Source organism: Dicentrarchus labrax, unplaced genomic scaffold, assembly GCF_905237075.1.
Source record: "Dicentrarchus labrax unplaced genomic scaffold, dlabrax2021, whole genome shotgun sequence".
NCBI classification, from domain to species: Eukaryota; Metazoa; Chordata; class Actinopteri; family Moronidae; genus Dicentrarchus; species Dicentrarchus labrax.
This window is the reverse complement of record NW_026136709.1, coordinates 9,174,106-9,196,958: the sequence shown is the minus strand read 5'-3', so window position 1 is coordinate 9,196,958 and position 22,853 is coordinate 9,174,106. Positions and strand designations below refer to the sequence as shown.

Genomic DNA, 22,853 nt, shown 5'->3' with positions numbered 1-22,853 from the left:
AAGTTGTTTTTATCTACCAGCGTCTACCATGGATACTGCCACGTTGAACAGAAAGGGCAAACCAAACATTGCGTCTTAGTCTTTTGTGTTTTTTGCGTGTCTTGCACCCACAGTAGTCTCTCTTTTCGCGTCTCATTCACATTCCTAAGCCGTTAAGAAAAAACACTCCAGCAGAAACTTCCCTGCGAGATGCCACTAAATCCTAAGCTTCTTATCTAAAATAGTCATTTCTAATTTCCCTGTGATTGCACTGCTCTTAATGATAAAGCCAGTGATGAGTGAGGAAGTAGAAGTCACGTGGTAAAACTGAGCAATGATAACACGTTTGTTTTGCAATGACCCTGACCACGGGATTTTTCAATACTTAGAGCAGTGAAAAACTTCCATCATGTGCTAATTTTCAGATACTGACTAATTTGTACCTTTTTGACATTTTAAAATTTGATTGCATGAAACCGATCTTTATTATCACCGCATAAACAAAAGGACCCCTGAAGTTCCATCTCCTTTATTCCCAGCCGGTTTACTGACTGGCCATGGCCTCTCTTGTACACATTTTGCAGTAATATTATTGTAGCACAGTGACTATTAAATCACAATAAAGAGAAATGTGTTTTCAATCATCTGTGGATGACACCAAGATGAGTTTTAAGTCGTTTATAGAAATCAGGTAATAACTTGTATCATTGTTTTACCTAAACTATTAGCACATAGTTTGTCTTTGTCCATCATCCATTAATCTGTTGTAACAAGGTTGATTTCATAACCCTTCTGTGTTACAGGGGCAGGAAACAAGTAGCGATACCATCAGCTGTAAAAAAAAACAAAAAAAAACACTGCTGAGCAACAGCTGAAAGCTTTTATTTTGTAAACTAAGCCTCTAAAAGAATAAAATCCCAGCAAAAAGAGCTATTGCCTTTACTTGTTTGGGCCTGTGTGTGACCTTTTGATCAGTCAACTGCTGGTACAGTAGATCTGGTAGTTATAAAAAGTCATTTTGTGCCTTTATTTAGAAATGTGTTTGTTCCTGTTCCACAGAATTCAGTAGAGTGATTGAGTTAAAGCAATATGACCCTGAGAGAGAAAAAGAAGAGGTCACTGAAGTTGTATTTTGTTTTGGTCTTCCTTGTTTCTATGTGTTGGTGTACATTTCATATCACCAGGGTTGTAATTATGTTAGCCTGCTGCATACATTTCCTGACATTAACTAAAAGTCCTGACTTACTTCATTGTTTCCCCTTTTGGCTGTGGGCTTGTTTGGTAAGGCTTCTTACTGTTTCTACAGATTTTATTTCAAATTATTTTGAGCCACAGTTACATTATGAAATATAAAATCTTTCAGGTTTCATTTATTTAACATGTCAAAATGTATCTCTGCAGATGTTAATCACAGTGAAGTATTACAGGACATGTACATGTGTGCGTTTAAAGTGGGGAAGTTGCTTTATGAGACCAATCATGCTTAGCAAATTTTGCAAAACTGACACAACTAAGACTACTGATAAGTAACTGCACTGTTGTGTTTGTAAATCCAGGTGATGAGTGTGATTGCAGTCCTGTCTGTGAACATGGTGACAGCCAACATGTTACTGAGTGTCTTCTTTCTTTCAGGTGAGCTGATGTTCAGTATAATCTGTGTTTTGTGCCTGAGTTCTTGTGTAACTGTGACAATACTGATGTAATTATGGAGATCTTTTAGTGGGTATAAATGGGTCTCGTGGGGGATTTAGGGGTTAAGTTGTTATCTACTTGTTGTAAACCAACAAAAAATTAACCACCATTAGAAAACTGTACAGTTACAAAAGATTATAACGCTAATTATTACTGCTGCAGTATATTCAGGCTTTTTCTTGATTATATACTTATATATATATATAATTATAATATATATTTTATTTCACACATTTTTACAGGTGCTTTGGCTGATTGTCCTAATCCAGCCAGCCTCTTCATCACTGCACCAAAGAAGATGGAAGCACTGAGTGGATCTTGTTTGCAAATCTCATGTAACTTTAGAGTTAGATCAGAACAACAGTTTGACAGCAGCAGAGAAACCTTTGGAGTGTGGATTAAAAGTGACCCTCAATTTGGCCTCTATCCAAACAATGTGATTTTCAACAGTAGTAAGACAGTTAACATGTATCCAATGAATATTACTGGAAACCTGAGTCAGAAAAACTGCACCACTCTGTTTTCCAGTTTAATCACAAGTTATACAGACAAATACTACTTCAGAATCATGAACTGGCCTTTCAGAGCAACAGCTGATTGTGATCCTCTTCAAATAACAGTTAAAGGTAAGAGAGTCTTTAATGTTTTTTAGTTGTTTTTTAGGAATAATAAGCCATGCTAGCAGTTCTGTCAGGCTGTACTTTGGCAGCTTTAAGCTTTTTTACTTGTTTTGAATGGGGGGTTACCCATAGTCAGTGTTCCCCCTACAGTAGATGGCAGTCAACATGCCCTCAGTTCGGAGAAGCAGACAGACCGGCATGGAATCTAGGCAATGCACTGCTGTTGACAAGGGCAACAACAAAACAGATTTTTGCTCACCTAAAAACAAAGCATGTATCAGTTTAAAGGTCCCATATTGTAGAAAGTGAGACTTCCTGTTTTTTAATGAGATATGGTCTTATTCATTGTTAGTTGAACTGTGGGTTTTGTATCGATCACTGACTGTGATACACCTGTGTTTTGCGTGTGTAAGTACTCTCACTGCCAGAGGGGGCGAAAAAAGTAGCAGGTTTAAACTTATACACATTTTTTAAGGTGGGCTTTTTATTTGGTGTCTAAATGCTGCCCCCATCCACAGCAGTGCATTGCTTAGCTTCCGTGCTGGTACTCCTGCTTGCATCTCCAAACTGGGGACAATCCGACTGCGATCTACTGTTGGTAATACACTGACTGTGGATAAGTAGGCTACCTCATACAACCCCACTTCAAAAAGAAAAACAAACTATCTATCTTTGCATTTCATGTGATATTAAGTTTTCAGGGGCTTTAATGAAACATACAAATATTGTTACCAAATTCTGGAAATCTGTGTGTATTGTATTGTATTGTATATATGTATATACATATATACAATACAAGACAATATATATCATATATTCAAGGTTCATTCAGTATATTCAAAGTTTCATTCAATATATTCAAAGATTAATTTCCTAAACGGCATGCCATAATATGTATATATGTTTATTATGTGTAAAATGTGTGTTTGATTTAAACCACAGATTCTCCTTCGAGCCCCAGAATTGAGATCTCAGGTGATCTGAAGGAGAAGCAGTCTGTCACTATAACCTGCTCAGCTTTCACTCCCTGTCCACACTCCCCTCCTAAACTCACCTGGAATCTCCAACAAGACTCTCACAACCAAATAGAGGAAAACACAGATGGAACCTTCACAACTAAAATCCAGGAGAGCGTCACTCTGTCAGACCAACATGATGGATACAACATCACCTGTTCTGTCAGATATCCTGTGAATGAAGGAAAAGATGTCAAGACAGCAGAGGAGAGAAAGACTCTCAGTGTTTCATGTAAGACCTCATTTCATTTTATTTTATTAAGATCATAGCAATTGGAAAGACAAATGAAGTTCTCATACTTCCATAAAAGAAATGGCCTTACCAAGGAGTTCTTGAGCGTGATACTTAAACCTTATGGCAGAGCCTAACCTCTGACCTTCCATGAGGAGAGCTGAAAAGGACCTCCTATGAAGATAAATAGAGTGTTGCATTATTAGTGCAATTGTATGATGTTAATACTGCAGTTGCAGAGAAAACATTTTTAAAAATGACTAATTGTTTGAGAGCATTGTGGTTTACACGTAATGGTTATTGATCACCACAAAGGATCCCTTTTTACTGTGACATGTTCTTTCTCCTACTGTACAAATATTATGTTATCACTTCAAAATCTCTCCATATGCCAAATCTTTTCAGACTCTCCCAGAGACACTTCAGTGGTCATCAGTCCCACTGATCCAGTGTCAGTTGGCAGCGTTGTGAACCTGACTTGCTCCTGCAGAGGAAACCCGCCTGTTGTCCACTTTGTCTGGTTCATGGTCAGTGATGGCAGACTGGAACTGATCAGAGTTGATACACAGGTTTATGGCTTTAAAGTGACCAACAGTGATCGAGGCAGATTGTTTTACTGTGGATGCAGAAATGATCTGGACATTCAACTATCGACAGGTCGTCAGCTGATATTTGAAGGTAAATGCAGGAATTATGGGTTGTGATGTTTTAGAGCAATACCATTTCAGAAGGTGACCATGCTGTTGTGTTACAGGTGATCAACAGTTTGAACTGGTTGGCGTCCATGTTATACTGAAGACCGTGGGAATCATAATGCTCATCAGTGCATTGGTCATCTTTGAGTGGTGAGTCAAACTTTTCCATATGATTATTTGCAAGATGGGTCTAATTTTAAATGTAACAACTTAAAAACTTACTTCTATCATCTTTCTCTTCCAGCTGGTTTAGATTAAGACACTCCACCAAACCAGTGAAGGTAAGCTGCTAGGAGAGGTATATCAGCGAATCTCACTTTTTCTTGACTATTCAGAGCTTATTGTAGTAGCATATTTATTACTGAAATCATGACACTTGACATTTGCTGACTGCTGATGTAAACAACCACTGAACCATTTAGCAGCTAAAGATTCAGTGACTATTGGCTATAAGCCAGGTGACCTGAAACATAACTCCAATGAACACTAATGGATGGATGTTTAAATGGGCAATTTCTTGCTAACATCTTCATCAAGTGGTTCAATTTATTCAATCATAAAAACACAGATTGCTGATTACAGAATATCGAACATGGATAAAACTATATTCTAAAGCATTTAAATGTGGGGTCGGTAATTTTGGCAGCCAAAGCGTCTGTAATTGATGACCTAGGAATGAGACTCAACAATCAACTATCGTTCTTCACAATGACTGACCGCACCTTTACTGCAAATCAGCTTTAAACCTTTGACCAGTCATTTATTTTTGGCCAAATCGGGACAGTCCAAGCCTGTTTCTTCTGTGTGTGTGAGATACACAAATGACATGTTACACCTATTTTGTAATAGTCATTTGGAGCTTTAACGTGACTAAAACTCTCTCCTGTTTTTAGCCTCCACAGGATGCAGTACAGTCACACTATGCCAACACAGTGACTGAGTTGTCAACATGAGTCACAAGGAAAGGAGGAAGATGTGGTGTATAACAGGAACGACATGCTGCATCTTCTCTTCTGTATTCATCTCTCAGTCTGAAGTTTCTACTTGTTAGTTTTCTCCAGGCCTGTAAATACTAATGTTACTTTTTCTTCTGTGTTTCTTAGTTAAAGTGAGTATAACTCAGAAGTAAAACATCTTTAATAATTTACCTTATGTTGAACTGATTTATGGCACCTGTTTCTTTTGTTCATAAAGCTCCAGTGCGTAACATTTAGGAGGATCTATTGTCAGAAATGGAATATAATATTCATGTTTTCATTAGTGTACAATCACCTGAAAATAAGTCAATGTGCTTTCGTTTCGTTACCTTAGAATGAGCCATTGTTTGTTTGAATTAAAATATGCTTAGATCATGTCATTGATTTTCATTGGATGTATGTGATGTGTGTTAAATAAAATAAAAATGCAGCTTTTCAAGCATCAGAAGAAAACATTTTTATCACTTTTTCTATCATTTGTGTTAGCATATACATTGGTGTACTGTCTCTGTGTAACTGTAGATCACTGCTGATGTAATTCAAATGTAATGTATAAATATAAACGTTTAAAGCGCAGATTTCAGCAAACACTCTGTGGTAACTGTATAAAGTTAATACTTTCAATTGTTCAAAAGTGTCATTGTTATTGCCAATTATTTAAAATGTATGTTTACGTATAAAGGCTTGCATTTGTAACACCCGTCCCATGTGGCTATGTAGATTATATTTATCTGCTGCATGTAATAGTACTATGGCCTGGGCCCTGGGTATGGTTTAAATTTTAAGTAATCTATTACCTGTACCTACAAAATAATATAACTCTTATGACCTTATTTCCCTTTTACTCAACCAAAATACCAAATAACCTGTATTAACTCAAAAAGCATTCACCCAAAATATGTATTATTTAGGATATTCTACAACACAACACATATGCTTTAAATGCGATATGCAACAGCGATATGACAACATTTAGTCATTTATTAATACACAAAATAATAATACTTCAGGTAAATCATAAAAAATTGTAAACACAAATAATACCCGATATTAATAAACACAAAATAGTATTCTCCTAATACCTTAAAGACTCTTTTCTTTTCATCTTCAATAAGGCTCTAATATTTTCAGTGCATAGCATCTTTAACATGTGAACATCAACATTTTACTGTGGGCCCACACTCTCACACACATACACTCACATTGCAACATAAACCCAAAATGTAAACCAAACAGTCGCAGGCGTGAGTCGTGGCGTGGGAGCGTGGAGGCCTAAAAGCTATCAGCACTCACGGAACCCGGGAATGGTCAAAGGGAGAGCAAAGAAGAAACAGCAGCAACAGTGCACAGCAGGGGGGAAACAGTCTCCCCAGTGGTCCAGAAGAGCTTTCCCAATCCTCACTTACAGTCACAAATGTCCGTCTCCTGAATCAGATAAATCAAGTCCATTTGCTGTTTCATGGCAAAGCTAATGACACTTCGCTAATCGCAATTAGCAACACAAGTCGTTTTTTACACTATAACATTAAGTCACAGTACAGGAAAAGGTTCACCAACTCATATTTAGCTCTTGTTGATCGCAAAAGTTCAAACCCTTAGGGCAACTGGTCGTCAACCACAACGTTATGAACATTATTGCTCTCGTACAATATTCACAGTTCACTCGACGGTGATAATCTGTTTCTGTCCACAAACACCGGAGCTAGCAGGTTATGACTAAGCCCCGACCCTCTACCTGAGAAGGTAATTCGGTTGGCTGTTTAATCCAGAACAGTCATACTACAATAAAGAAAAACAAAGATTGACATATCAGGCATAAACCAAGTTAGGCTGTAAGGCTGAATACAAATGCGTAATACAAATACATATAAAACAAACTATGCTAATTTACATATTTACATGAACTCCATCCTTTGACTTATGAACTGTAATTATATTTATATAATAATATAGATCTTATTGTATATTTAAACATTTTAACCTTCCATTTACATTTGAAACAATATTTATATCCATGTTTTTAACCATATTTATACATGTTAAATCTCTCTTTTTAAACAATTGACTTTCTGGTGACTACATGAATTATCCACATCTTGAAGTCGAAAAGTATTTTAGCCAGGGCTACGCAATGAGTCATGTTGAACCCAAAAGATTTTAAGATGTTGAAATATCTGACTTCCTTCACAGGAAATGAGCAGTAGGGAAAAACCTCTGCCTGTAAACTACTTTTCTCTCCATTATAGCTGCTAGGTTAGATAGTCTTTGCTACTAAAAGTGAGAAATTGCTTCGTACTAGAAAGTCACAACACTTCCATTTTTCTTATCTTCTATCTGTGGACTCGTTTGGTAAGGAAACTTTTACTGGTTTTATTTCTTTGCTTCTTAAACTAAAACTTTGATTATTCTACTTATTCAGATATTATTTATTGGTGTTTTAGTTTTACTTTATTGGAAGAGAACATGAATTCAATGTTTTGTTGTATTCTTTCTCTTTTAATGCTCTTTCTTTATTCTAAAGCGCAGTTATTGTTTATCATTATGAAAAAAACTGTGAACTCTGGTTGTACAGGGCAGGTTTCCTGTTGGAATTTGAAATAGGGAAGTTGAATTCTTTGTAAAAACATAAAAAGTGACATGATTAATGCAATTGAAAAGTAACAGTTTTATTGTGTTTACAAATCCAGGGAACACGCTGTCTGTGAATATGGTGACAGCCAACATGTTACTGAGTGTCTTCTTTCTTTCAGGTGAGCTGTTTGTTCAGTCACTTTTATTTGGAGACGTTAATTATTTACAGTTTGGATTTCATTTAGAAACAAAGCAGAAAGACCAGTGCAGATAGAGTTACTTTTTCCAACTGTTCATGTCCTGACTGCAAAGTGAAATGTTTTATATAGAAATTGTTAACAGGAAAAGAAGTTAACATGCTTCTGCTGAATTGTAGTTTGTTTATCATGAACCTTCTCTTCATGCAGAGTTTTTCCCAATATGTGTAAATCAAGAGTCTGATTTTACAGGTGCTTTGGCTGATTGTCCTAATCCAGCCGGCCTCTTCATTACTGCACCAAAGAAGATGGAAGCACTGAGTGGATCTTGTTTGCAAATCCCATGTAACTTCAGTGCTGAATCAGAACAAGATTTTAAAAGCAGCAGAGAAACCGTTGGAGTGTGGATTAAAAATGCCCCTCAATTTGGCAATAATCCAAACAATGTGATTTTCAACAGTAGTAAGACAGTTAACACGTATCCAATGAGTATTATTGGAAACCTGAGTCAGAAAAACTGCACCACTCTGTTTTCCAGTTTAATCACAAGTTATACAGACAAATACTACTTCAGAATCATGAACTGGCCTTTCAGAGCAACAGCTTCTTGTGATCCTCTTCAAATAACAGTTAAAGGTAAGAGAGTTTTGTTTTAGTCAGTTTTCAGTGTTATTGTTGCAGCTTTGGCTTGAACGTCAAGCACCATGACTCTAACCTTCATTGTGAAACCAAATATCTACTGTAGGAAGATCAGTATCAGTTTTGGCCAAATGTTACAGAAACCATCTAACATATTGTATAACATGTATTTTAGTGTATTGCTATTAAAAGCATGCATTTTCAACTGGCTTGGAAATAAGTAAGTCTCATCTGTTACTCTTTCACTTTTATTATCAGTGGAGGACCAAATCTACCTACTTATAAACATCCAACCAATTTTGACATATCATGATGATATTTATACATACATACATAAATATATATATGATATAATATTTTTTTCCACATGAAGCTGATTTAAACTCAGTTTAAGTCCTGAACTCAGTTTTACAATAAAAGGCTCAATGGTACAACCTACAATGTACTGTATTCTTTAGTGTAAAATGTGTTTGATTAAACCACAGATTCTCCTTCGAGCCCCAGAATTGAGATCTCAGGTGATCTGAAGGAGAAGCAGTCTGTCACTATAACCTGCTCAGCTTTCACTCCCTGTCCACACTCCCCTCCTAAACTCACCTGGAATCTCCAACAAGACTCTCACAACCAAATAGAGGAAAACACAGATGGAACCTTCACAACTAAAATCCAGGAGAGCTTCACTCTGTCAGACCAACATGATGGATACAACATCACCTGTTCTGTCAGATATCCTGTGAATGAAGGAAAAGATAACAAGACAGCAGAGGAGAGAAAGACTCTCAGTGTATCATGTAAGACAACCAGAGTTTGTTATTGGATCCTGTCAGCACATGATGATTCATGGGATAACAGCTGATTTTTAATGAATAAAGTTAATTTCACATTTTCTCAGATGCTCCTAAAGACACCTCAGTGTCCGTCAGTCCATCAGGTTTGGTGTCAGCAGGTAGCTGGGTGAACCTGACCTGCTCCAGCAGAGCCAAGCCTCCCGTCAGCCGCTTCACCTGGTTCAAGAACAGCAAAGATGGACCCATGATTGTATCTGAAGGACCGTTTTACAGCTTCAATGTGACAGATGGAGGAGATTATTACTGTGTGGCAATGAATGATTTTGGTACTCAGTCGTCATCACTGATTCATTTGTACAGTGCAGGTAAATGTAGAACTGAATCTGATTACTTTGTTACTCTTTTGTGAGATCAGAGACAGATAAACTTGGTGGGCGGAGAGCTTTTATTGTTTTCATCATGGATTCTTCTGACAAATAAAGTTAAACAAATTGTACTGTATCTTCTAGTGAAATAAGAAAAGATAATCTAAAAAATTAGGTTGATACAACGTATAAAGTCAATATAAACTTTTTACAAAGAAAAGTGTTGTTGATAGGACATGAAAACAGAGTTTTGTGAATGAGAGGAGACTTGACAATATGGGAAAGTAGAAATGAAGAGGCTGATAATGGAAAACAAGCGGAAAGGAACATTTCAGCAACCCAAAAAAGGAGGAAAAGTTAAACAAAAGATTTTTCACAATTAATTTAGTTTTATTATAAAGCTTTATTACATGAAAACTGGGTGACAGCCATAATTCTTAACTTGACTTAGTCACTTTTTTATGTTTTTGTTTCTGTAGGAGCAAAACAGCCTGGTAGCTCTTCACCATTGGAGGCAGTTGTTGGAGGGATCATTGGGGTCATTGTACTCATCTGTGTGGTTGTTGCCATTTGGTAAGTATCTAAATTTAATTTCATATCCCGATCTATTGATCCAAAGCAATTGTATTATTTTTAATGTGTGATTATCTTAATGACACTTGGTATTAGTTCTTTTACAGCTCTGATCTGCATTTGATACTGCTGATTATTCTATTTTGACTGACTGTCTTAGAAAAAGGGTGAAAACTCAGGGTCAGGCAGTTTTAATTACATTTCTTCAATATACCTGTTTGCAGTTACTCAGAATTTAACGTCACATGTGCATTTGTGGAGTTCCTCAAGGTTCAATACTTGGGTCGTTACTGTTGTGTCCGTGTGCGGCCACAATTTCACAGCATACACAGAACACAGATATGCAGTTTTATGTAGATGACATCATTATTTTATCTTGAGTCTCTCAATAACACATAACTTTACTTCAATGAGATAAATGGGTGTCTGAGTCAGTGATTGGAAGTCACAAGATATTTCACAAACTAATATTGACAATTTAGTGTAAGAAACCTTAGATCCTGTCTTCAAATGTATTTCATTGATGATTTTTAAATTGTATTTAAAGCGTTTTTGTAACTGATGTATTGAAACTTGTTAAATACATAAAGGCTTAATGTTATTATTGTAATTATTATTGTTGTTGTTGTTATTACACAAACAATTAAGCTGAGTGCCCTCTTATGTTTTCCAGCTGGTTAAAATCAAAACACACAAGTTCACAACGGACACAGGTGAGATAATACTTAAATGTAAAGTATAGAACTGTCTGTCATAAATACGTTTCTAGCGATTCATAGTGACTGCACTCATAAGACGTAGATGTTCCTCTTCAGTGAGTAAAAAGAGAGAAATAGCCTACAGGAAAAGTGATGAAACATCCTGTTAACAACCCACACTAACAATCCACTAACGAATACACTTTCACATTATTTTTCAAGTATTTTTTGGCACAACACCTAGATTTTACATTATCGTACCCAAGAAAAGCAGAATATTGTGATGTCGCTTTGTTATAGCAGTGGGAGCTAAGTGAGAGGATGGAAGTAGATGAAGGTTCAACATTTCTCTTTTGGTCCGTTTTTCACAGAGCCTAAAAACTGAAGAGCCAACTGTTCAAAAACCAGCCAGAGCAACAGAAAAAGAAGACATCCATTACGGAGAAATTGACTTCTCTAAGTGGAGACCTGAACCGTCCTCTGCCTCAGTACAGGACAATGCACTGCAGCAGGATACACTGTATGCACAGGTCAAAGTGTCCAAGACAGCAAACCACTTAACACAGACTGCTGACAACCCAGAGGCTCTCTATGCTCAAGTCAAGAAAAAATGAATATGAACGCATCTTTTTTTTAAAAACAAATACTGTTCATTAATACAAGGAAATGGTTCCACTTCCTGCAGTTCATTACAGTTAATTTCAAGTGTGACATTTTTTTTAACAGTACATTTGATGTTTGAGGTCTCAAAACTACTTTTCCTTCCTGTAATTTGTTTTTGGTCTTGCGAGTATATAACTCAGCCAGGGTAAAATTTCCCTGTATGTTTACACACACAGTAAATCAATAATGCTGATTCTAATTCATAACACGTAGCATGATTTGCTCCATATATGCATCTTATTTATTTATCATCTGTGGATTTGTGTTTTGATCAATGATGAAGTGGAGTCATTGTGACCCACATTTGTGAGTAAACACACTGGTGTAGTCCAGTAAACATGATCGAAATCATACCATTTGATCACAAGAAATTTTAAATAACTAAGAGGAATAGTTACTTAATAATAATAATGCTTTATTTTTGGATAGGGACAGTGCACATTAATGAACATTGATATTAAAACATCTCTGTAAACATGCCGGATTATAGCAAAACTGCTAATTTGCATCCGCAGTCCCTAATAAAATAAATAGAAAAATACAAATAGAAGAGATAGCAAATAAATAGATAAAATACAAATAGAGGAGACAACACACACAGCACAATACATTGCACAATCACTTGACTTCTGACAAATGTTTTTTATATCAAGCTGAAATTGATAGCAATAATAAGTACCGTACAAACAAATTGCGACATTTCCTATATAAATAAGATGATGACAAATAAAACAGTCAAATATTTGCACAAACTAATTTGGTTGAGTTTACATCCCCTTCCTCTTCTTCCTGTCTCAAGATACAATCAGTAACTGAGAAATTGGTGTTTTTTCTGCAGACTGTCTGTCTAAAAGTCATGTGCTATGTAGCTCATTTACAACCTAAACCAACTGGAATTTGATAATTAATAATTAAGTAGAAATTTTGTTGAAATACTGCAAACTCACTTCTTTGTTGTTTTTATATTAAAGATGTAATATGTAAGAATTGACCACCTGTTGAATTCATACTCCAAACAAATAGGGAGCAGCATATCACCAGAGTAACCACCAACTGCAGCTGCTGTAAGAATACAGCTCAGTCCCATACAGTCAGTGGGAGGTCTGGAGGAGTGTTGGTGTGGCATGAAAACCAACTTGCTGTTGTTGGACTGAGGGAGTACTGGATGCTACAGTGATTCACTATAGCCTTTTGAGCTACAATGTGGTATTATGAGACAACCCGGGCCAAGCCTAGCTGGTTAGCATGCTAACTTCAGTAGATGTCTCTTCAACACCAGACGCCTTTGAGATAACATCAAAACTGTTATTTCTGCATGATCTATTGATAGTTTTAGTTCTTTTTTGAATGTTTTAAACTAAATTCACTACATACTGAACCTTTAAAGGTCTAGTGTGTAACATTTAGGAGGATCTGTTGCCAGAAATGCAATATAATATGAATTGTCATAATCACCTGAAAATGAGAATCATTTTTGTTACCTTAGAATGAGTCTTTTATATCTACAGATGTTGCAGGTGGTCTTCCATGGAGACCACCATGTTTAACCACCATATTCCCACAGTAGGCCAGAAGAGACAAACCAAACACTGGTTCCAGCTAGGGCCATTCACACCTTTTATATGTTTCACAGCCACCATAGTTTCTCCTTCACGCTTGGACATGGAGGGTGAAGCAACCTGATATTGAAGTATGAAAGAAGAAGCATGTGCCTGAAACATACTTCAACATAGATCTCCAGGCAATGTGGGAGGAAGCTGCAACAAAGGGAGGTTGTGTACAATAAATAATTACCGGGTCGTCATGAATATACTTGTACATGACAAGTACTTCAGTATTTTAAAGAGTGTATGAGAGTTTTTCAAAGTATGCCGCAACTGTGAATTATATTTTAATTCAAAAATGTTTCTTTTGCCAGGGGAAGCTTGCTTAGGGCGCTGCATATGCCAGGTCCGACACTGACTCTGTAGTTTTGAAACATGGGAAGTCAACTTGGTTTTAAATTACAACAGATTAAAAAGGGAAGTTGGTTATTTGGTGTGCTGCACCTCAGACCATTTTCAAAGTATTTCCACTTTAAAGTCATAATCACCACCAAAGGATGTCCTTGCTGCTCTCTTCCTGTTGTGTGTTTGTCTGGTAAGACAAGATTATTTTGTTACTCTTCACAAATTCTACAGAAAAATTATTTTTAAATATCTTATTTGATGGGGTCTTATTTAGAAGAATTAAGATGTAAGAAGTGAGAAGTAACTTGAACATGAAAAGGCATAAATCCACCAGTGTGGTATTATTCAGAATTTACTTTAAATGTTATGTTTGAAACTGCAGTTTTGAAGATGTTAAATGATGATTATAACACTGTGAATCCTGGGTTTATGGTGGAATTTTCTGGTGCGAGTGTGTGCACTTTAGGATAATGTTACAGTTACTCAAATTATTTGTAAAATCTCCAAAAACATATTTAAAACTAAACTGCACTGTTGTGTTTGTAAATCCAGGTGATGAGTGTGATTGCAGTCCTGTCTGTGAATATGGTGACAGCCAACATGTTACTGAGTGTCTTCTTTCTTTCAGGTGAGCTGTTTGTTCAGTCACTTTTATTTGGAGACGTTAATCATTTACAGTTTGGACTTCATTTAGAAACAAAGCAGAAAGACCAGTGCAGATAGAGTTACTTTTTCCAACTGTTCATGTCCTGACTGCAAAGTGAAATTTTTATATAGAAATTGTTAACAGGACGGGGAAAAGGACCAGCATGCAACACACTGCTGATTTGTTTATCATGAACTTTCTCTTCATGCAGATTTTTTCCACATTTTGTTCATCATGAGTCTGATTTTACAGGTGCTTTGGCTGATTGTACTCAGAAGTCAAACCTCTTCATTACTGCACCAAAGAAGATGGAAGCACTGAGTGGATCTTGTTTGCAAATCCCATGTAACTTTAGTTCTGAACCAGAAAAAGATTATGACAGCAGCAGAGAAACCTTTGGAGTGTGGATTAAAACTGACTCAAGTATTTGGAGTTTTCCAAACAATGTGATTTTCAACAGTAGTAAGACAGTTAACACGTATCCAATAAATATTATTGGAAACCTGAGTCAGAAAAACTGCACCACTCTGTTTTCCAGTTTAATCACAAATTATACGGACAAATACTACTTCAGAATCATGAACTGGCCTTTCAGAGCAACAGCTGTTTGTGATCCTCTTCAAATAACAGTTAAAGGTAAGAGAGCTTTGTTTCTTTCAGTCAGTCTATAATGTTATTGTTTAGAATAAAACAAAAAATAGGCAGTTTTGACACAAAAACAAAACAATGTATATATTTCTTGGTTCTCTCTGTTTCTCAACCACAGATTCTCCTCCGAGCCCCAGAATTGAGATCCCAGGTGATCTGAAGGAGAAGCAGTCTGTCACTATAACCTGCTCAGCTTTCACTCCCTGTCCACACTCCCCTCCTAAACTCACCTGGAATCTCCAACAAGACTCTCACAACCAAATAGAGGAAAACACAGATGGAACCTTCACAACTAAAATCCAGGAGAGCTTCACTCTGTCAGACCAACATGATGGATACAACATCACCTGTTCTGTCAGATATCCTGTGAATGAAGGAAAAGATAACAAGACAGCAGAGGAGAGAAAGACTCTCAGTGTTTCATGTAAGACAACCAGAGTTTGTTATTGGATCCTGTCAGCACATGATGATTCATGGGATATCAGCTGATTTTTAATGAATAAAGTTAATCTCACATTTTCCTCAGATGCTCCTAAAGACACCTCAGTGTCCATCAGTCCATCAGGTTTGGTGTCAGCAGGTAGCTGGGTGAACCTGACCTGCTCCAGCAGAGCCAAGCCTCCCGTCAGCCGCTTCACCTGGTTCAAGAACAGCAAAGATGGACCCATGATTGTATCTGAAGGACCGTTTTACAGCTTCAATGTGACAGATGGAGGAGTTTATTACTGTGTGGCTACAAATGATCTCGGCAATGAAACATCATCAATTTGTCTTAATATTAAAGGTAAATACTGAACTGGACTGTGTCCCCTTACTTTGATCTTTGAAAAGTTTCTGCATTACCCTTTAGTTACATGTCTTCTTTTAGTAGTTTCTCATATTTAGTTTGTTTGTATGAACAGAACCACCCAATGGATCTCTACAGTGGGGGCCAGTTCTTGGAGGAATTATTGGGATCATCATGCTCATCTGCCTGGTTGTCTGTGTTTGGTAAGTATCACAAATTAAAAGCAGCTAATGTGACTCAGTTACTTGTATATTTCAGCTACGCTCACATTCTTGTTAAAGGCACAGATGATTACATGATTTTTACTTCTCTGTACCAACTTCTCAGTCGTCTACATCTTTCTACATTCAGTTTATGTACTTATCTAGATTTCTCTTTAATGGTTTGTTTTACAGCATTCTTGTGCGTTGGAGGCGGGTGAAGTCTACAGATTCAACTCAGCAACTGAATCAGGTGGGAAAATACTAAACTCCTCTGTACAGCACTGCACTATAAATGTGTTGCACCTGCTCACAGTGACCGTGTAGATATATGAAAGCATAAAGGACTGAACATTAAGGACTGAGATATTCTTTATAAGTAAAAATATGAAGAAACAGGAAGTGTGACAAAATATCCTGTTGGCAGATGAAAGTCCACATCCAGATACTAACAACATTTCATGTTTGTGCAGAGTCCAACAGGTGAAGAGCTGACTGTTGCAGAGTCAGCAAGAAAAACAGATGAGAAGGAAGAAGACATCCATTATGGAGAGATCGACTTCTCCAAGAGGAGACCTGAACCGTCCTCTGACTCAGTGCAGGACAGTGGACAGCAGCAGGAAACACTGTATGCACAGGTCAAAGTGTCAAAGCCAGCAAACAGCTTAACTCACACTGCTGACAGTCCAGAGGATATCTACGCTCAAGTGATAATAAAATGAGTTGTTTTGTTTTGAAATAGACACCACAACCATTTCTACACACACACACACACACACACACACACACACACACACACACACACACACACACACACACACACACACACACACACACACACACACACACACACACACACACTACCAGTAGTTTTTAGTTTAAAATGTTTTTTTAATCTGTTGAGGCAATGTCAAAATGAATCTCAGTTTCTACATATTGTTTTTTTCACAAATTTGTTTGTATTTTAATTACTGAAAAAAACATTGTTCCTGGATTTAAACATGAGTAATTGTACTGTAATTAAAAAGTATCAACCTTATAAAAATGCTAATAATCATATTTCAACTTGAACAATAGTGTATCCACAATATATTAGCACGTAAAAAATAATGAGAGGGGTATCTTTTTTGTGTGGGCTCAAATTCAAGAAGCACTTCTGTGATTGACACATTAATTCTGCCCCCTGCAGACAGTAACACTGTGGTACAAGTGAGCTATCCTCAATTTATGCCAATCAAGCCAGTGTGTCATCTCATTATTGTAACTATAAATGTGTAATTTCTTTTCTCTAAAAATATATTTTTTTAATGCAGACCTAACCAGTAATTTGATTAGGTTATACCTCCTTCTTTTCTTGTGTGTATACGTTTTACACCAGTTAAACATTCTTCTCTCACCGTCATGGATTTATTTTATTTTAATTTGATTTCATGTTCGATATGACAATTGTTGATAACTGGTTACACAAAATATGAGCACCAGGCTGCACTGTTGGCCACTGTTCCAATTCTCAAAGCATTATGGGCAAACACTTTATTTGTTCTAAAAAGCTGCCCACAATCCCTCACTTAAAATATTTTATTCAAAAAGTTATTATTTTAAGACAAATGTCTTCGTAGAACAGTTTCATGACCCTTTCTGGCCACAGCGCTTCAGGTTTTTTCCAGTTTCCAGCTTATATTACATCTTTCTACACCGTGCAGTGAAATGCTGAATTATGTTTGGTCGTGTGTCCCTGTGTGTGTCTTCCTGCTATGAGGGGCCGTCAGGGACATTATTCAGAATTACCTCTCACAATGTGAAATGCTCTTACATACACTACTGAAACACTCTCACATAAACAACTGGAAGATTATTTGCTTGCACACACTACTGAAAAGCTCTCACACATACAACTGAAACGCTCTTATGTTTGGTAACGTTTTTTCAGGACTTTTCAGCCAGTTTACTACAGTATTTTTTCATTGTTTCCAATGCAGGAAATTAGCAGTTTATCACTTATTCTATGATTTGTGTCAGTATATACAGTGACTCATTATGTCATTTAATGATGACGGTGTAATATACAAATAAAGGCGCTGGAAGTGAGGACAGTTTTTATTTAAAATATAATCATTTTCATTTATTTTCATCGCTGATCTCTCATCAGTGCAGCAATGCAGAACAGCAAAGATAAAGGTCAGTGTGATCACAGTGACTGCACACAAGTGAGCAACAACACATAAAGTTAATGTTTTAGTTCAGGCAGTCAACTTGAACTGCGCTGATATACACACATGACATGCCTCGCTCAATAATCACTAACCAAGCACTCCCTTCCAATCTGGCGGTCTATTTAAACTGCACAATTTTAAATAGACCAAACCAACCACAATACCTCATGGTCAGACCTAGAACAGCACTATTGCCAAAACTTCTTACTCTCAGGTCTACCTTTCTTAAATACAACCATCAAATGACATCCCTGCTTCAAAAACACAGTAATCTCCACAACTCTGACAGCCTGGTGGAAAGTCCTCAAGATCTTCAATTCCACTCCAGCACCATGTAAGTATACGCCAATATGGCACAACCCTGACTTTAAACTCCACAACAATTCTCTTCACTATCACACATGGGCACAAAAAGGTATCACACAGCTCCGATAGACATCAATTTTTAAATTACTCACAACTTAAATCCATACTCAAATCAAAAATGTACACAAATGACAACCGACTTGAACCTTCTGAAATAATTGACAATATAATTCTATTTACAAATTTAAATAAACTAACCTCCAAATTATACAGACTAATATTAGCTTCAGACGATTCAATAACACTCCCAATAGCCCACTGGAATGCTGATTTGAACATCTCTCCTTCATCAGACTTTTGGATAGATATAAATAAAAATATATTTGCCATGACATCCAATACAAACCTTCAGTTAATCCAATACAAAACCATCCACCAAACACATATCACACAATATAAAATGCAGAAAATGGGATTAGTAACCACAGACATTTGCTTTCACGCACTCTGGGCTTGTCAACCGGTTCACTCTTTTTGGAACTCTGTCAAAAAAAAACCTCTCCACCATACTGGACTGCAGAATCCCTTCATCCCCACAGCTCTGCTTACTAGGAGACATTTCAGTAATCACCATAAAAAAACAAATACAAGAACAGCTTGCTGATTTCTCTAACTGTCGCTAAGAAAACAATTCTCCTAAATTGGAAATCAAAAAACTCAATAAACATCAATCACTGGATCAATCTTCTCTTGGAACACATCTCTATGGAAAAATCCACTGCTTACAATAACAACAAAATAACAGCTTTCACAGAAAGATGGTCCCCATTCCTCTCCTCGATGAGGCTGTACCTGCACCAGTGCCGTACACATTCCTAACACCTTAAAACACAGCACTTTTTTTCCTTTTTCTCTTGATTTCTTATTTCCCGTAATTAAAATATTCTCTCTTCCTGTTTTTCTTTTGCTCTTCCTTTATTATTATTACTATTATTAATATTACTACATTATCACTATTTCCATTATTACTATGACTGTGATAATTATTATTATTATTATGCTCATTTTGGTGATTGTGTTTATTAATATTATTAGTATTTATATTCTAATGACTGAATATTATGATTATGATTATGATTGCTTTTATTGTTATTATTACCATAACAAGTTTCTTATCTTATTTACTTATCATATCATCATCATAACTGTATTCATCATATCATCATCACAAATATAGTTTCTTATCGTATTTATCTACCATATCATCATCATAAACATAGTTTCTTATTTGTTTATTTATGTTTATTTATTTATTTTCCCTAAGAATAATCATGATAATGACGTTATTATAATAAAATAAAGGTGGATGGGTGGGGCTGGACTGGATTGGTTGAGGGTGGAGGTGAGCGAGGGCTCCATGCCTGGTTCTCTTGGGGCATGGTGGGGCCTCGGGTGGGGGCAGGTGGGGCGGAGTGGTTGGGCCCTACCTCTTATAATTCTAATAATTAGTCTTATGATAGTCATTGTCATGATATATTGGTTTACATTAGGTTATGTTTACATGTATGTGTATATATGTATATCTGTTATACCATATGATCTTATATTATGTTATTATATATTATATTGTGCTATATTACACCATGCTATATTATATTATAATGTCTAGTATTGCCCTGTATTACATTATCATAATTCACATTATCTCGTCACACTATATTATCTTATCTTATCTTATCTCACATTATCTTGCCACATTATATTAGGTTAAATTATATTGCACTATACTATGTTAATATATACCATATTGTACTGCAGATTATTATTATTTATTTATTTATTTATTTTTCTCTTTTTGTTTCGTCTTCCTTCTCTTCTCATATTTATACTTTTTACTTTATTTACTTATTTATTTTATCATCTATCTATGCCACATTATATGTGTATATAATACCATACCATCTGCCTCTCATCCACACGCACGCACACACACACACACACACACACACACACACACACACACCTAAACTACCTACATACATGTCATTGTAACTTTACGTTATTTTCTGTTGTGATCTGTACTGTATGTCCACTGTCTGTACTTCTAGTCCACGTGATGTATTTCTCCCTCACGTCACCTTGGCTGTAACTTAATTTCACCAATAAAAAATAAATTCATAAAATAAATAAATAAATAAATAAAATAAACTGCACAATTTCCCAGCTCTCCCTCTGTTCTGTCAATGCCGCTGTTGCACTGCATCCGTATTGTTGCTGCTGCTCTGTAAGCTATTGCTGCCTGCTGCGCTGTAAGCCCCACCACCACCACAGCATCCACCTGTAGGCTCCGACTGGGGGTTAAGGTATTTGCTCATCTGCAGATATGTTTACATAGAGATATTGGGGAGTGATGAGCAAATACCTTAACCCCCAGTTGGAGCCTAGACGCCAAAATCTAAATATGCTATACTGCTGTAATAAACATATCAAAAGTGAGTTGGCTGACTGAAATATAATTATAATCATTGTGATTTATGTAACATATAAGGATTATACAGCTTATAGATTTGCAGGAAGTAATGTGAATATTAGCAGTAAAGGAGAGAACCTCCTGTATTTGTCCAATATAAAAAACAACTGGACTGTGTGGTTTTTAAGCGTACAGGAGGAAGTCGACTTGATGTTAAATCACAATGAAACAGAGAAGTTGGTTTGTTGAACTGGATTGTTGCCCTTCAGCTCAAATTCATGAAATGGAACCATTTTCACTTCAAAACAACCAACGAAAGGATCTAATTGTTGCTTGATGTGGGCTTCTTTGGTAAAACAGAATTACTTACTCATTTTATCCCTTATTTAACCCAGAGAGTCGTATTCATTCCCACTGTCCACTGACAGCCAACATTTTGCTGAGTGTCTTCTTTCTTTCAGGTGAGCTGATGTTCAGTCATTTATTGTTTATCTTTTACAAAGCACAATGTTCTTTACCCTAAATGATTGTAAGTTCTTGTGTCACTGTAACAATACTGACGTATTATCTGAAGATCTTTTGGTGGGTATAAAGGGATCGGCCCCCGCTGGGGTCGGGTTCATTAAGGGGTATTAAGGGGAGGTTGTTATCTGCTTGTGGTAAACCAATAAGAATGAATCATTGAAAAACAGTACAGTCAAACAAGATTACAATGCAAAATAATACTTTTTGAGTATCTTTTGGCTTTTTCCATTTTGCCACATTTTGTTCATTATAAGTCTGATTTTACAGGTGCTTTAGTTACTTGTCCTCAAGACACAAACCTCTTCATTACTGCACCAAAGAATATGGTAGCACTGAGTGGATCTTGTTTGTAAATCCCATGTAACTTTAGTGCTGAACCAGAACAAGAGTTTAACAGCAGTAGACAAACCTTTGGAGTTTGCATTATTTTGGCAATAATCCAAGCAATGTGATTTTCAACAGTAGTAAGACAGTTAACTCGTATCCAATGAATATTACTGGAAACCTGAGTCAGAAAAACTGCACCACTCTGTTTTCCAGTTTCCAGTGTGCAGTTCTGCACACACATTAGCGGTGTTTTATTTCGTTTTGAGATATGTTCTGATGATGTTTAACAGTTAATCAAAAGTAACAGCTTAGTGCCTTCAAGACTAGAATTGTATTTAAGTGTTTGTCTGGTGAAAAAAAATTTGCTCAATCTGCTGCGAGAAGACAGGGAGAAGGTTGTCTTCGACCTTAAATACAAGTGTGTGTCTATTTAGCAACCACTTAGAACCAGTCATTAAGAGTGATGTGTCCAAATAATGTGATGGTCAAGTTGGTGTGTGATATTTTATTATTATTAAAAAAACTCAAAGACTACAAATTCTTCATTTCAAGAATCTAAAGTGGAAACTATTTCTCTACTACACCTACTTTTATAAATACCTAATAGCTCACATTTGTTTCACATACCATTTCAACATGCCCAGTATTTATTCAGATCAAGCCAAATAAGTGTCATTATTCTTCCTCTTAAGTGTAAAAGCCCCACTTAAAGTACAATCTGATACAATCCTGTTGTTAAATTGAACAAGTGGCTTTGAGTGATATTTCTCATAAAAGTATATGCTGGCACAAAATGGTAGATAAGTGAGAAATTGAGAAATTGTTTTTGTCTTTAAATGATTTAGTTCTGCTATTAAATACTTTACTCATTATACTTATATTCAATTCAATTCAATTCAATTTTATTTGTATAGCGCCAATTCATAACAGAAGTTATCTCAGGACACTTTTCAAATAGAGCAGGTCTAGACCAAACTCTTTAACATTAATTACAGAGACCCAACAGTACCACCATGAGCAAGCACTTGGCGACAAGGGCAAGGAAAAACTGCCTGTTAAAAGGCAGAAACCTAGGAC

The 22,853-nt window shown here is 36.3% G+C and overlaps 2 protein-coding genes across 2 annotated transcripts in view; both read left to right on the top strand.

The window, feature by feature from the left end:
- Positions 1 to 1,233: 1,233 nt before the first annotated feature.
- LOC127369807 (uncharacterized) lies at positions 1,234 to 12,696 on the top strand. Its single transcript, XM_051411544.1, has 16 exons — positions 1,234 to 1,260; positions 1,536 to 1,611; positions 1,914 to 2,297; positions 3,234 to 3,539; positions 3,945 to 4,217; positions 4,294 to 4,384; positions 4,479 to 4,515; positions 5,128 to 5,178; positions 7,470 to 7,560; positions 7,899 to 7,961; positions 8,232 to 8,615; positions 9,104 to 9,409; positions 9,511 to 9,771; positions 10,251 to 10,344; positions 11,018 to 11,057; positions 11,414 to 12,696. The coding sequence occupies exons 2-16, from the start codon at positions 1,539 to 1,541 to the stop codon at positions 11,654 to 11,656; spliced, it is 2,697 nt and encodes an 898-aa protein (XP_051267504.1). The 5' UTR covers positions 1,234 to 1,260; positions 1,536 to 1,538; the 3' UTR covers positions 11,657 to 12,696.
- Positions 12,697 to 13,719: 1,023 nt separating this feature from the next.
- Positions 13,720 to 22,853, top strand: part of LOC127369790 (B-cell receptor CD22-like) — a 40,603-nt gene continuing 31,469 nt past the window's right edge. The window contains exons 1-6 of the mRNA XM_051411531.1: positions 13,720 to 13,844; positions 14,207 to 14,282; positions 14,553 to 14,936; positions 15,067 to 15,372; positions 15,475 to 15,732; positions 18,108 to 18,113. Of these exons, the coding sequence (XP_051267491.1) occupies positions 14,210 to 14,282; positions 14,553 to 14,936; positions 15,067 to 15,372; positions 15,475 to 15,732; positions 18,108 to 18,113 (1,027 nt within the window). The 5' untranslated portion in view covers positions 13,720 to 13,844; positions 14,207 to 14,209. The remainder of the gene's footprint in view (positions 13,845 to 14,206; positions 14,283 to 14,552; positions 14,937 to 15,066; positions 15,373 to 15,474; positions 15,733 to 18,107; positions 18,114 to 22,853) is intronic.